The sequence below is a fragment of the Parasteatoda tepidariorum genome, chromosome 6 (assembly GCF_982258835.1).
Source record: "Parasteatoda tepidariorum strain Cologne lab strain chromosome 6, Ptep-v5.0, whole genome shotgun sequence".
NCBI lineage: Eukaryota > Metazoa > Arthropoda > Arachnida > Araneae > Theridiidae > Parasteatoda > Parasteatoda tepidariorum.
Genome location: NC_141760.1, coordinates 26,702,424 through 26,719,641, shown reverse-complemented (window position 1 = coordinate 26,719,641; position 17,218 = coordinate 26,702,424). Strand labels below are relative to the sequence as shown.

The 17,218-nt window shown below is 30.8% G+C and overlaps 2 protein-coding genes across 2 annotated transcripts; both read left to right on the top strand.

The window, feature by feature from the left end:
* The first annotated feature begins 7,378 nt into the window (after positions 1-7,378).
* On the top strand, positions 7,379-12,666 carry LOC147807703 (uncharacterized). The gene is made up of 3 exons (XM_087166762.1): positions 7,379-8,510; positions 8,728-9,671; positions 12,586-12,666. The coding sequence occupies exons 1-3, from the start codon at positions 7,379-7,381 to the stop codon at positions 12,664-12,666; spliced, it is 2,157 nt and encodes a 718-aa protein (XP_087022888.1).
* A 75-nt stretch (positions 12,667-12,741) lies between these two features.
* Positions 12,742-16,457, top strand: LOC107453602 (degenerin mec-4-like). The gene is made up of 2 exons (XM_087166612.1): positions 12,742-12,880; positions 14,446-16,457. The coding sequence occupies exon 2, from the start codon at positions 14,575-14,577 to the stop codon at positions 16,081-16,083; it is 1,509 nt and encodes a 502-aa protein (XP_087022738.1). The 5' UTR covers positions 12,742-12,880; positions 14,446-14,574; the 3' UTR covers positions 16,084-16,457.
* The last annotated feature ends 761 nt before the right edge of the window (positions 16,458-17,218 follow it).

Below are 17,218 nucleotides of genomic sequence, written 5' to 3'. Positions count from 1 at the left end.
AGTAATTAGTAAAAATAGGAAAAAAATTCTATTCAAAGGTAACTTTTTAAACTTTCTTTGATTATTGACTTTTGAGTTTTACAAAAAATATCATCGAAATATATGTGATATTTTAATAAAACATTTTTTTTTTTCGAAATTTAGGTCGGTTACACAGAAGTATTTATTTAGAAGAACATAACAAGTTTTGTTTTGTTTCATTTACATAATTTGAATGTATATAAAGATATTTATGCAAGAAAATTTTTTTAATACAAATAATTGCAAAACTTATTAAAAGTTATATCATTTTAGCCAGAACGCGAAATAGATGCTGTGGAAATTTAGATAATAACTGAAGTACTAATTTGGAATTCACCAAACTCAAAAATAAACTTAAACATTTTTTTAAAAATTTAACGAACAATTTCATTCTTTTTCACGTTTATTTCTTTGGGTTTGCATACGCAAATTCACATCTAATAATCCCAAATAGAGAGAAAAATAAATTTTAGTAAAATTCCTCTTTATTTGCTAAGTCTTAAATTCTACTCAAGTTGTGTATTAAATAAATAAAAATACATAAGATATTATTTAATTACTTGTTTTAATATTCACATATAAAAGACTGAAATCAGTTCATGTGATAACTTGGGTCTCAATACACAGTCTTAAAAAATTTTTTAGAAAAAATTTCCTTAATAAATTTGAAATATAAATGGCTGACTGACAAAACTGTGTTTTAATTTATCAGTAAAATTAGCAGGATAAATGTTTGTATTTATTTTTTGCAAAAAATGCTCAATTGTTTAGAAAAGCTGTCCTTTTGTTCTTTAGAAGTGTCATTAGCGTAATTGTATTTTTTTAATTTATTTAATTTTCTAATATTATTATTTTAGATAAAATTATTTCTCTAGATATAAATATAAAACAGTTAATATTATTAAAATCCATTCTCTTTTGGTAAAAATCTAGAAAAATAAAATCGTTAGCCAACAAAATAAAGTTTCAGTTCACATATCATCGTTGAATAAGAGCACTGATTGATTTTTACAAAAGTAGGGGAGAGGGGGACACTTGTGAACAGGGGGCACATGTGAACATGGTATGTTTTACCAATATGATTTGAAATAAAAAATCTTGAAAAATTTTCAATTGATGGCAGTACTAGTCCTACCTCTCTGCGAAACTTTCAGTACAATGAGACATTTTGTTGTTCTATTCTGACAATTTCTTTGTATCTGTTGGTGTTGTATATATTATAATCACTAGCTTCTTCAAGTGAAAGCATAGTATAAATCAACTAATAAACTGAAATTAACTATTGCAGACCATTATATGAACATTCAGGTAAGTTTATGACAATTAATTTTTTTTTTACTCAATTAAAAGTTCTTTATTTTTCAAGTAAGGTTTAAGAAGGATGATGGGGCACTTGTGAACAAATCATCTGGGGCAGATGTGAACAGTTCACATGTGCCCCTACATAGTATTAAGATTATTATCCTCATGATATTATAAGTTTAAAAAATATGTATGCATTTAAAATTATTATTATTTAATTTTCCATAATTAATTTATTATTTTTTTCTTTAAAAAAAATTTTTTTTTATTAAATGGTTGATCGCGCATCACGCATTGAGAAAGATAGAATTGCTAAACTACAGATGAAAAGATAGAAAAATGAAAAAAAGCATGAAAGAGTATCAGAGAGGAAAGAAAAAGGCCCATTACAACTCCTGAGGAACATGAAGTTGCGAAAAACCCAACAGTGAAAAAATTATTGTACAGCTGAAAAATTATTCTCTTATTGACAGTACTGTTGTACAGTTTAAATTCGCATAGTAAGCTACAACCCCTTCAGTATAATACGTATCTATATCTGTCATATTAAAGATTTTTTCCATTTGAAATATGATGATTGCTTTGCGTTTTTAATCTTGTTCATATGTGCCCCAGGCATATTCACATGTGCCCCCAATAGGGGCACATGTGAATATGTGTGATATATATGTGAATATATATATGTGAACAATTGAAGTCATTTTTTTAAAATATCATAAAGTAAAAAAATATTTTATTAAAAAATCTCAAAAAATTCCATAAGACGAAGAAAAGACTACTTAAACATATGAACTTCTTTACTGTGAGAAATTTATGATATTTTTTGAAAAATGAAGAAATAAAAAATTTTTTTCACATGTGCCCCCCTCTCCCCTACCAATTTATTTTGGTACTGTTTCAAAGAATCACGAATCAATACCAAATAACATATATATACACCGAAGAGCCATTACATTATGACCACCCTGCTAATAACATGTGGGACCACCTTTAGCCCTCAAAATTGCTAGCACCCGCCGTGGCATTGATTCCATAAGGTGCTGATAGGTAGTCTAAGGTATCTGGTACCAAACTCTTACCAACTGGTCCTACAATTCCCTCATATTTCGAGGGGGTAGCGTGGCAGCACGAATTTAGTTTTCCAAGTAGGACCCCAAATGCTCTATTGAAATAAGGTCAGGTGAATTGGGGGCCAAGACATGACTTGAAAGTCACTGGAATGTTCCTCGAACCAATCCATGACGATTCGACCCTTATGACATGGTACATTATCCTGTTGGTAAACACCATCCCCCGCAAAAAAAACTGTTGCCATGAATGGGTGAATCTGGTCTGCAACTATGTTCAAATAGCTTACAAACGTCAGGGATTCTTCTATGAGGATTATGGGTCCTAATGTGCCCCATGAAAACATTGTTCCTGGGCGAGAAACCATGAAACCCGGGTCAAGCCCATTGTTATAGATGGAGGGTGGTCAAAATGTAATGACTCTTCGGTATATATATATATATATATATATATACATATATATATATATATATATATATATATATATATATATATATATATATATATATATATATATATATATATATATATATATATATATATATATATATATATATATATATATATATATATAGGCAGTGTCGTGTACCCCCGCCCACTGTCAATTTCATATGTATAGAATATTTTTTCAAGTCAATGGGCCATCGGACATTAATTGCTATATTGAAAAAAGAATATAAATTTTCAAAGTTTCAAGCATTTATGTAGCTGGTAACATGGTAAACAATAGTTTTAAAAATATGTTGAATACAGTAGTCATTAAATTAAGAAAAATTGGTTGAATGTTTCGATTAAACTTCATTTTAATACTAAAAAAATAATTTTTTCTATACATGCAGCATTAAAGTATGTAGTCTTAAGTTTAATTTGCACGAAGAAAGAAGTTTATATGTGAAAAATTGTTCGAGTAATTACAAATTTACAAACAAAAAAATGGATATCGGGTAGCCCAGCTCACATGAATGTCGGGTATCACCGTGACCCCCAAGAAGTGGTCAGTCATTAGTGGTTTGTTCTCGGGGGTCACGGTATCACCACCTAATTTTATTTCGTCGATAAATGCACGGTTACAAAGATTATTATTTTATTGCTTCAAATTTGAATGTTACATGCATTTTTAACAACAAATATATGTTTTAATATTGTATGAAACATAAATTTATATATTTAAAAATGCAAATTGAAACGAGTTTATAAGAAGAGATCAACCAAATAAGTTTATATTTAGAAACAACTATAGTTATTAATTATTTTTACTTAAATTAAATTATTTTCCTTAAATATTTAATATAAATATATATATTTATTATAATATATTAATTTACAATAATAAAAATACAAAGTATGATATTTGTTGTTATTAAATGATAGAATTCACTAAAAGTATATTAATGCAATAAATAAAATAATTTTGTGATAAAAATGATAAGTGAGGTTTATCTATTGTCAATACATTGGTCATTTTCATTTACACCTGAAAAAACAGTCAAAAAACATAATTTTTGTAACTGGGCGGGGCTACCCGACACATTTTGAAAAGAGCTGAAAAACATGTTTTTTTAAATTTCTATTTTTTTAAGTTAAACTATTCTTTTTTTGGTTTATTCTTCTTGCATTGTTTAAGTAGATTATAAAAGAATAGAAATAAACAAAAATATTGATGATTACTCAATATTATACAGAAATATAAGCAATACTCCTTAGGTGGGCGGGGCTACCTGACTTTCCCCTATATATATATATATATATATATATATATATATATATATATATATATATATATATATATATATATATATATATATATATATATATATATATATATATATATATATATATATATATATATATATATATATATATATATATATATATATATATATATATATATATATATATATATATATATATATATATATATATATATATATATATATATATATATATATATATATATATATATATATATATATATATATATATATATATATATATATATATATATATATATATATATATATATATATATATATATATATATATATATATATATATATATATATATATATATATATATATATATTATATATATATATATATATATATATATATATATATATATATTATATATATATATATATATATATATATATATATATATATATATATATATATATATATATATATATATATATATATATATATATATATATATATATATATATATATAATATATATATATATATATATATATATATATATATATATATATATATATATATATATATATATATAAATATATATATATATATATATATATATATATATATATATATATATGTATTGGATTCTCTTTATAGTTTCTTGTTATAAACTCCGTGTTTTAAACTTGAAGAAGATGTGAGGTAAGACAAGAGACAGACATCAACATTACTCGGAATTTCCTAATAACCAACGTAATATCGTACTCCACTATGGATTTTTGCTTTTATTTATCAAAAATATCTTAATTTTATACTTAAATAAATAACTTAACGACATGAAAATAAATATTTTTTATTTTTATATAGTCCAAAAGTACATTTAAACAGACCCAGAAATAACTATTTTATTGCAATTTTATGATTTGATTGTCAACTTCGAAAATTAAATTGTGATAAAATTTATATTTCTGGATTTATTTGACTTGAATAATAGTATGAAATAATATTATGAAAAAAAATAATGTTATAAAATTTGAAATAATTTGTAATCATGAAATTTAGATAAATATAAGTAGTGGTTCAATTGCGCACGAGTAGCCAGTCTATAATAGTGTGGCGCCTTAAGAGGCGAACGATGACGTTTCTGGTCATGACTTGCAATGCAATTATTCATTCTGTGGATGAGAAATACCTCTTCTTCAAGCTTGTAAATGGAGTGCAGACACTCCTCCTATGATGGCCCTATGTGCGAAACATTAAAATGCGTACATATATATATATATATATATATATATATATATATATATATATATATATATATATATATATATATATAAAAATCTCTTGTCACAGTTTTAGTGGTTAAACTCCTCCTAAACGACTCGACCGATTTTGGCGAAATTTTATACGTATATTCAGTAGGTCTGAGAATAGGTTTATAACTAATTTTTTTTTCATTTTTTGGACAAATTTAACGTATATTTTAAATATATCTTTATTTAATCGTATTCGGATCCAAAAGAGACATAGAGACATGATAAATCAAAAGTAATATTCACGCACGTTGCAACAAGTCATATTAAACTTTAATACTTATGCTCACCCTTAAAAGAAGAGCATCAAACATATTTGCAAGTATGTGAATGAAGGCAGTGATATGGCAGTATTTCGAGTCGAAAATACTGCTCTTCCAGTGAATAACAACGACGAAATAACGCTGTACCAAATTGGCCGGTACATCAGCTCCAATGAAGCTGTTTGGCGTAACTTTGGATTCCCAATTCATGATCCAACCGTTAGTCATTTAGCCGTCCATCTTGAAAACGGTCAGAGCGTATATTTCACGAACGAGACCGCGATTGACCGAGCTATAAATCCACCAAAAACTACACTCACCGAATTTTTTTGAATTGTGTAATCGTGCGTATGCGTTTGATGCCTTTGCACAGACATTACTCTGTTCAGAAGTACCACACTATTTCACATGGGCTCAAACAAAAAGAAATGGACTTCCCGCAAGCAAGGCACACCGATGAAGGCCGTTGTCCCGGTTTATTCAAATCAAACGCCTTGGGGAGAGCATTTACAGTCAATCCAAGGCAGACTTAGTGCTTTTATCTTCGAATGTTGTTGGTTAATGTCACCGGCTCATTGTCATTTCAAGATATACGTAAAGTCGATGGACATCAGCATCCAACGTATAAAGATGCATGCCTTGCACTCGGCTTGCTGGAAGACGACAACCAGGTAGAATTTTATTTCTTTATTTCAATTAGTAGCAAAATGTATGCTTTCTATATATCCCTTGCATTTATAAACTTAATTTATTATCTTTTTGATCCACTACTATTTTTAAAAAAATTAAGCATATAAATTAATATGTAATACTATTGTAGAAGTACGCATAAGCTTGATTTAAATACAGCGAATATTTCTGTCTAAAATTATAATTTAAATTCCGCTTAACTACCGCAGGATAAAATCATCCTCAAAAGGATTAAAAGTTGGCAGGTTTGCAATAAGCAGTATCTAACTTCTCACGCAGTTTTCGGAAAAATTTCGGCCATTATTATTGTTTGTACATCGAACGCCGTTGTGACGTTTACAATTATCATTTCCGTGTAATTATTATTAATTTGCAGTGCTGTAAATATTAATAATAATTATTAATATTAAGAGTATTTCTACTGTATTATTCTGAAGGAAAAATATTGTGAAAGGTAGGTTAAGTAATAAAAGATAAATAAACACATTACTACTATGCTGTTTTTCATCATACGTTTACAAATATCATTTTACTATTTAAGTGTTATTCTCAAGTAAATTTTTATTAATTTATTAATCTGCAGAGCTGTCATTATTCATTCCTATTTTATAAATAATTGATACAATTATTGATTTATAGAGTAATTCTGCTCTGTTATTTCAAAAGAGAAATATCATGAAAAGTATGTTAAATTAAAAAAGTGTGTGTGTACTTATGTATATGCGTTAGAAGTTATACTTTTTTGGCGTATGGAAAAAAATTTAAAATAATAAAAATGCTGTAATGATCAAATATAAATATTAAAATCAATCAAAAAGGTATTATTTAAGTAAAAATATATATTTTTAAGTAATTTCATTCTATGGCTAACTTTATCCTGTCGTTTTCTGCGCGCGCAGCTCACAAAGTTTACTCTCATCCAAACGCTCCAAAAGAATTATAACTTAAATTAAATATAAATAAATACATAATACTTTTTTTCATCATTAAGTAATTTAAATTTTTTTAACAGTAAACAATGCCAAAACGACGTAGAGGGGCTTCTTTGGGCCGTAAAACATGTCAAGCTACATTCATGCAGAATGCAAGAGCCGAAAGAAACACAGAACAAATCCAGCAAGACAATACTGATGCACGTGAGAGCATGGCACGATTGCATCAAGTAGAATCAGAAGATGCACGAGCTGACCGAAATGAAGAAAGAAGATTGGAACAAAGACGATCGCGCCGACTCACATTTAACAGACTAAGAGTAAATGAACAACAACGCCAACAGGCACATCGATCTTTTAACTCTCAGTCTTTCCTGCGCCTAGCATTCGAGTATGAGCCTAATGTTGAATATTATGCTCATTCAAAAGTCATAATTGGTGCTATGGACAAGGAATGCCTGCATTGCAATGCTCTTAAGTTCAAAAATGAGCCAGCCGGGATGTGTTGCTCATCAGGAAAGGTACAACTACATGTAATTGATACACCACCTGAACCATTAAAGGGTTTACTGTTTGGCACGAATCCAGATTCAAATGTGTTCCTGAAATCAATTCGGACATTCAATTCCTGTTTCCAAATGACATCATTCGGAGCAACAGAAATAGTTAAAAATAATACGGTATATGGTCAACAATTCAATTCAACATTTAAAGTCAAAGGTCAAATTTATCACAAAGTGGGCTCATTGCTGCCAATGCCAAACGAAGCGCATAAATTTTTGCAAATCTATTTCATGGGCGGCAAAGATGCGCGCGTAGACGCACGTTGTGAATACAATCACCTCAATTCATTTTTTGCCAAACGCATCGTTGGTGAGCTGGACGCTCTATTGAATGAGCACAATGAATTATTGAAAATATTCAAATCACACTTGCCTAAATTACAAAGTGATCATCACGCTATTGTCATCAGCCCTGATAAAACACCTGTTGGAGAGCATATTCGTAGATTCAATGCACCTGTTGTTCACGACGTTGCTGGAATCATGGTTGGCGATCGAACAACTGCACGACAAATCGTGATTCGTAGAAGAAATAATAATCTCCAGTTCATTGCTGAAACACACCGTTCATATGACGCTCTCCAATATCCGCTAATTTTTTGGAAGGGACAAGATGGATATTGCGTAAATATTAAACAACGTGATCCCGCAACAGGTACTTCATTCATTGTGGACTTGAACATTACTCATTTAACAAAGAACTTAATTAATTTCAATTTATCAAACTAAACTATTGTTAATTAATTTCAATTATATTTATTAATGATTTATAATTATTCATGAATTATTTATAATTGTATTTTTATTATTTATTTATAATTATATTTTTATTATTTATTTATAATTATATTTATTAGTATATATTATTACAGGAGCCGAAACAAACGAGAATGTTAGTGCGAAGGATTATTATGCGTATCAGTTGATGAATAGACGCGGTCAGGACAACATCATTCTACGATATCGTGAGCTTTGTCAACAATTCATGGTCGACATGTACGTGAAGATAGAGAGTGAACGACTACGATACTTGCGATATAATCAACAACAGCTGCGTACTGAAGAATACATTCACTTGCGAGACGCTATTGTCAGCAGCGCCGATGCCGCCGAAATTGGTAACTCGGTCATTCTACCATCATCGTATATAGGCAGTCCACGTCATATGCAAGAATATATCCAGGATGCTCTGGCTTACGTGCGCGAGTACGGACGACCGTGTTTGTTTATCACGTTCACGTGTAATCCTAAATGGCCAGAGATTACATCATTGCTTTTTCCCGGCCAAAATGCAATACATCGTCATGACATTACAGCACGTGTATTCAGACAAAAGTTAAAGTCTTTAACAAGTTCCATTACGAAATTACAAGTATTTGGTCCTACACGTTGTTGGATGTATTCGGTTGAATGGCAAAAGAGGGGATTACCTCATGCGCACATTTTGATTTGGTTAATCAACAAAATACGTCCTGAAGAAATCGATAGTGTAATTTCTGCGGAAATTCCAAATCCGTCTACTGATCAATTGCTGTTTGATATTGTTACAGTTAACATGATTCATGGCCCATGCGGCAATTTTAATCGTTTATCGCCGTGTATGGCAAATGGAAAATGTACCAAAGGGTTTCCCGAAAATTTCACTAACGATACGATCACAAATGTTGACGGATATCCAATATATCGTCGAAGAAATTCCGATAATGGCGGACAATCGTTTATTAAAAATATCAGCAACATCGACATTGACATTGACAATCGTTGGGTGGTGCCTTATTCACCTCTACTGAGCAAAATATTCCAAGCTCATATTAATGTAGAGTTTTGTAGTTCAGTGAAGAGCATCAAATATATTTGCAAGTATGTGAATAAAGGCAGTGATATGGCAGTATTTCGAGTTGAAAATACCAATGTGACTGCCCCTCCAGTGAATAACAGCGATGAAATAACGCTGTACCAAATTGGCCGGTACATCAGCTCCAATGAAGCAGTTTGGCGTATCTTTGGTTTCCCAATTCATGAACGGGATCCAACCGTTATTCATTTAGCCGTCCATCTTGAAAACGGTCAGCGCGTATCTTTCACGAACGAGACAGCGATTGACAGAGCTATAAATCCACCAAGAACTACACTCACCGAATTTTTTGAATTGTGTAATCGTGCTGATGCTTTTGCACGGACATTACTTTACTCAGAAGTACCACACTATTTCATATGGTCTCAAACAAAAAAATGGATACCCCGCAAGCAAGGCACACCGGTTGAAGCATGTCCCGGTTTATTCAAATCAAACGCCTTGGGGAGAGTATTTACAGTCAATCCAAAGCAGACTGAGTGCTTTTATCTTCGACTGTTGTTGGTTAATGTCACCGGCTCATTGTCATTTCGCGATATACGTAAAGTCGATGGGCATCAGCATCCAACGTATAAAGATGCATGCCTTGCACTCGGCTTGCTGGAAGATGACAACCAGTGGGAATGTATGCTTGCTGAAGCAGCATTGAACTGTACTGCTAAGCAAATTCGTGTACTATTCGCTATAGTATTAACTACATGTTTCCCGGGCAGAATAGAAACTTTATGGGATAATCACAAAGATTCGATGACTGATGATATACTGTATCACCATCGCACACGTTGTAACGATCTAACGATAGCATTCAGCGATGCTATGTACAATGAAGCACTGATTGCTATTGAGGATCTTTGCATTACTATTGCCAACTTGCCTTTCAGTCACTTCGGTATGCTTTCGCCAAATCGAAGTGCATCTGATTTTTTAAACAATGACATGAATCGTGAACTTCATTACAATACAGTAGAAATGGCAGCTATTGTGACTCGCAATGTTCCACTGATGAATGAGGAACAAAGGAACATATATGACCGCATTATGCTCGCAGTTTCGGCAGGTCAAGGTGGATTTTTTTTTGGAAGCACCAGGTGGAACTGGCAAAACATTTATTATTTCGCTAATTCTCGCTGAAATACGATCAAATAATGGCATCGCGTCGGCCGTTGCATCATCTGGCATTGCGGCAACTTTATTGGATGGAGGCAGAACAGCTCATTCAGTATTTAAGCTGACAAATTATTTGGCGGCACTCTGCTACTCCTTTCAGGTGATTTCAGGCAAACACTTCCCGTCATTCCGCGTTCAACGTACGCTGATGAGATCAATGCTTGCTTGAAATCATCTCCACTGTGGTATAATGTTGAAAAAGTTCAACTAACAGTAAATATGCGAGTCCAAATGCTTCAGGATCCATCTGCTGAAACATTCTCAAAACAATTGCTAGATATCGATGATGGAAAAGTTACCAAGGATGAGACAGGATGCATAAAATTACCGGAGGATTTCTGCACAATCATTGATTCAAAAGATGCTCTCATTAACCTTATATTTCCCGATTTACACACGCAATACATTAATCATGAGTGGCTTGCAGAAAGGGCGATTTTAGCAGCAAAAAATGTGGACGTCAACGAATTGAATCTGAAAATACAACAGTTATTGCCAGGTAACATGGTGACATACAAATCCGTTGATGCAGTTTGCGATCCTATGGAAGCTGCATATTTTCCAACAGAGTTTTTAAATTCATTGGATTTACCAGGCATGCCACCGCATAATTTAGTACTTAAAGTTGGATCTCCTGTTATTTTGCTTCGTAATTTGAACCCACCACAGCTGTGCAACGGCACGCGATTGGTCGTTAAAAAATTAATGAACAACGTTATCGAAGTCATTATTTTAAACGGAAAATTCCGGGGTGAAAGTGTATTACTTCCACGAATCCCTATTATACCCACAGATGTGCCAATTCAATTTAAACGCATTCAATTCCCCATTAGATTGGCATTTGCAATGACTATTAATAAATCTCAAGGCCAAACAATGTCTGTTTGTGGCTTAGATTTGAGCACACCATGTTTTTCACACGGACAATTATACGTGGCATGCTCTCGAGTGGGTAAACCATCCAGTTTATTTGTGTTAGCAAAAGACGGAATGACAAAAAATATTGTACACTCCATTGCACTAAGAGATTAATATTGTTTACTAATATTTTCAGAATTAGTTGTATATATAATTTATAAAAAAAAGTTACAATAAATTTAAAAAATTAGTATTTTGTGTGTTGTTATTTTCACCTTCCGTCATCGTTCACAGCGCTCCATGCCACTGCCACATTTCTTTTAAAAATCTATTATCTATTAATTTATCAGTCAGTTAGACCGACTATTTAAAACGAATATAAAATAAACAGTAAGGAGAAATAAAAGCACAGCGTTAAGACTTTACAAATCAATACAATTTTTGAAGCCAAATAATTGTTGAAAAATGTTAACGTAATATTTTTGAACACCATTTTTCTTTATTTTTGCAATAACGAATCATCGAAAATTGTGCGTAATTTTAACATCTTAAATGTATTGTTTGAAAGTTGTGCTTTTATTTTTATTCACAAAGTTTTTATTCTTCTAAGTAAACAAATCTTCTTAATAAACAGCTTACAAAATCATGTTAAAAACTTCTTAATAAACAGTGTACACAAAAGTAGGTACTCCTTTAATCATTTAGTGATAGTGATAATCTATTCAAACTAAGATCAATTTTAATTATAATAACATTGTTTTACTCTAACATTATATATTTCCCATTTTCGTGGTCGATTGATCACGTGTTCCTCACACTTAATTGAAGTATTTCGTGACTATCTTTTCAGTCAGGCAATTGCAATAATGAAGATAATTTGTGTCGCAATAAAGAAATACGAGCTCTTGTCCCATTAGTGAAGTATGAATAATAAAACAAATAATTACATATCAGTGTTAAACATTTTATTTTAAAGGACTACAAAAATATCTAAACATTTCATTTAATTATGCATCAATTGGGGATATCTGTGCTTAGCAACGGCATTTAGTTACAAAAAAATGTAAAATATTTTTTTTAAAAATTATTACAACTAGCTTGATTTTTAAAGCTCACTTTCTGATAAACTGCATTTAAATTAAAATGTAAGTATAATCCTCTATTTTAGTCTATTCAAATAAAATGCAGCGTGAATATTATACTATTGATATCTTTATTCTTAAATTCTTAATGAAATAGCTGATGTTAAAATATTTCTGTATTTTTGTTCTGTTGAAATAAAGCGTATTGCTGTTCAGAAGCATAATATTGATCAGAAATTAGCTCAGTTTGAATAGATAATTTCGAATATTAATTTAGATAATTTAGAATAATCCTCTATTTTAGTCTATTCGAATAAACTGCAGTGTGAATATTAAACTATTGATATCATTATTCTTAAATTCTTAATGAAATAGCTGATGTTAAAATATTTCTGTATTTTTGTTCTGTTGAAATAAAGCGTATTGCTGTTCAGAAGTATAATATAGATCAGAAATTATTTCAGTTTGAATTTAGACATCTTGCTATATTACTTTCCTACTTATTTTAAATTTAAAAATTATTGATTTATGCTTAATATTTTGACATTTTAGTTACCTTTTTTTTCTTCTCTAATCTGCGTAAATAGTGAAAATTACTTTTCAAGAATAAGCTATACCGTTTGAGAAGCGCTTCATGGCGATTTCTGCTTTACCTGCATTGGTAATTTGAAATTTTAAGTAACTAAAAAGTGAGTTCACTGAAACCAAACATCTAAATACAGGGTAATTATGGCATCATTTCTCAGCGTTATACCGTAAGAGAGTAATTCTGACACAACTTGGTTGCATTTTGGTATTTAAAAATAATAATAATAATAAAAAGATTCAACACTCTAAAAACGCTTTGTCGCTTGGTTTACCTGAACCCACTTTTTTCTATAATTTAAATTTCAGATTATTAATGTAGGTAAAACACAATTTACCATGAAGTGTTACTTCCGCGTCCTATTATTAATTAAACTTATATTACTTTAACTTACTTTTTTATATACTTTAAATTTTAAATTACTAATGCATAAAAAACGGAATTTGGCTTAAAGCGTTTCTCCGCCTTTTTAGCGTCCTATTAAGAATCAAACTTCTTCATTTTTAATCTTTCTTTTTTATACTTTAAATTTTAAATGAATTATGAAACTGAATTTGTCAAGAAGAGTTTTTCCTGCGTTACAGCGTCCTATTAATAATAAAACCATTACTTCTCATACCTTCTTACTTTTTTCTATACTTTAAATTTTGAATTAATAATGTAGGTAAAACAGAATTTACCAAGAAGCGTTACTTCCGCATAACAGCATCTTATTAATAATTACACTTATTTACTTTTACACACTTTTTTCTACACTTTAAATTTTAAATTACTAATGTATGCAAAACAGAATTTGTCATGAAGCGTTTCTCTCGCATTACAGTTTCCGATTAATAATTAAACTTATTTACTTTTACTCACTTTTTGCTATACTTTAAATTTTAAATTATTAATGTAAGCAGCACAGGATTTGTTCGAAAGCATTTCCCTCCCATTATAGCATCCTGTTAATAGTTAAACTTATTTACTTTTAATATGCATGATTAGTGAAGTAAATTCTCAGCTAGTTTATATGATTAAAATAAATCTCATTTAATTTCAGAAAAAGTCACCTTTCAAATAAGTGAAAAGCAACATCATAAACTACAGAGTGGTTGATCATGAATTGTAATAATTCGGATGAAATATAAAGACTGTAACACTTGAATCTGAAAACCAATTCTTATTTCCAATGAAAGAACACAGTTTCAACCAAAATTCACGGCAAAACGAAACAAATTCAAAACTTTGGCATCAGAAAATTATAAAAGTTTACCCTATACATAATGTAAGAAACGAAGTATTTAGAAAAGCAAATAAATCTTCAAAACTGGGTCATATCGTCTCGAATAAAATTCTGAATAAATCATCAGTTTTTGCCATTTCGCAGATTGGAAGAGCAAATACGCATGTTCACAAAGTAATTTGGTTCCTGATTCTTTTAATAAGTTTAATTGGCTGCATCTATAAAACTCAAGAATATTTTTCGATTTTCTTCACTTACCCAGTGGTGGTTTCACTTCAAGAACCCCAACAGCGAATATTAAACTTTCCAGCTGTTACAGTTTGTAACTTAAATCGAATGAAATTAATGTATGAAAATTGCGTTAATACTGATATTTTGGAAAAAGGATGTCAACCCCCAAGACCTATCTTGTCACGTTCATTAACAATATCGGAACGCCGTAGCCTTCTATCATGTTCTGGGGCAGTTAGCAAAAATTATAGCACAGAAACAAGCCAAAAGCTAGATTTCCTTGCCAAATATATGAAAATGGATAGCAAAAATCGCCAATTTGTTGGACATCAAGCGCAAGATATTATCAAATATTGCTCTTTTGAAACGCAAGCATGCTCCTTTCAAGATTTTGTCCATTTTCAGAATTTGAGGTATGGTAATTGTTTCACATTCAACAAAGCAAATCAGAACATCACAAACCTTTTACAGTCGACAAAAATTGGATACAAAACTGGCTTAGAGCTGCTGTTAGCTTCAGAATTAGAACATTACATGCGTGCCTCTCCAACCATTGGAATGAGAGTTTCAATCCATGATGCTTTGCAAATACCTGTTCCAGAAGAGTATGGAGTAGATGTTAGTCCAGGTTTCGAGACCTCCATTGCTATTAAACAAATGGTTATTCAACGTCTACCAGCACCATATCGTGATAAGTGTATAGATTACACAACTCGCACCAATCAAAGTAATGAAGAAGAATGCATGAGGCTATGCGTACAAGAACATAGCTATAAAATATGCGGTTGTCTGGATCCAACAATACCATCAATGCTTAACGAAGAACATTGTGATATGAAAAACGAAGATAATGTGTGCTGCTTGGATAATGTTCAAGACCGTATCACCCAAAATAATTTATCTTGCAATTGCCCATTATCATGCTATTCAGTGCTTTATGAGAAAGAGATTTCAAGAGCTCTTTTACCTGCTGAACCGTGTAATTACACTGGTGACGTAAATAAGAATTCTAAAATGAAGTATGTCCGAATAAAAGTGTTTTATTCTAGTTTGGTGCAGGAAATATACACCCAGCTTCCGATGTTTGAAAGATCTGAAATTTTCAGCAATTTAGGTGGAGAGCTGTCCTTGTGGCTCGGTCTTTCTTTGTTAGCTTTGTTTGAATTTATAGAAACGGTAATTTATTTTTTAAATATATGCAGTAGAACCTATAAAAATAATTAAATTATACTTTTTTAGGAATCTTAGTCATAAAGATACCACTTATCTCAAAAACGACCGATCATTTGTTCTTCAACAATCGACACTTCTGACTCAAAACGTTATACAACAAATGCCTTCTGATCCATATCAGATTAGTTGCCTACAAATTGCGCGAACGTCTTAGTTTTATGTCAAGTGGCTTAGCAATGTTTTATAGGTTTTCAGAACCATCTGTTGACGGACTTTGTAACTAATTTCGGAAATAAAAATATTTTTTTCGTTTGATTACTTTAGCATAACGCAGGGCTGTCCAACTGGCGGCCCGCGGGCCGCATGTGACCAGCCAACACATATTGTGTGGCCCGCCAACTTCTTATTCAGTCTGATCGGCCTCAGTTTTCCCATTAAAATGTAAGCAAATTGTTTTATAATCCTTCTGAACCATTGTTTTATAATTAATAATTCAACTATTAATTGTTATTGTATAAGAGGTAAGAGGGTATTGTTCAACTTTTTCAAACTGCGCCCCACCAGGTGATCGGTGACCGGAATTCTGACCCTTGGGCTCTTTGCAGTTGGACAGCCCTGGTATAACGCAACAAAATGTGCATTTCTGTTTGCTTCAGTTTTTCTTTAATTAATTTTTAAAATAATTGGTTAATTCGACTGGCACCCGGTATAGTTGCTTAAGTATCTAAGTATCTTACTTAATCATCTAATCAAAACGCATTTTGAATTTGAATTTTAGTCTCAAGCGAGATTAACTAAGTAGTATAAACAATATTGTTTTATTTAAGGATAGCATTAAAAATATTATACAATGAAACTATAAAAATTTACATTCTTTTCAAATTTGATTTCTTTTATTTGCTCTTTTAATTTACATTTTGTCTCCGCATTAATATCAATATTCAATTTCAGGCGAAAATAAGTACGAGATATTTTATTTTATCTTGTCTGTTCCTTAAATATAAATTTTCAGTTCTAATCAGAATTGAATTTTATCTCGATCCAGGCTAATTAAAGAACTATTTAAAATTGAAAGTATTATACACTGAAATCATGAAATCGTGCATGCTTTTCAAATTTTATGCTTTTATCTTACATTTGTCCTTTTGGTAAAAATATTCTCTCTCCATCATAATTGATATTTAAA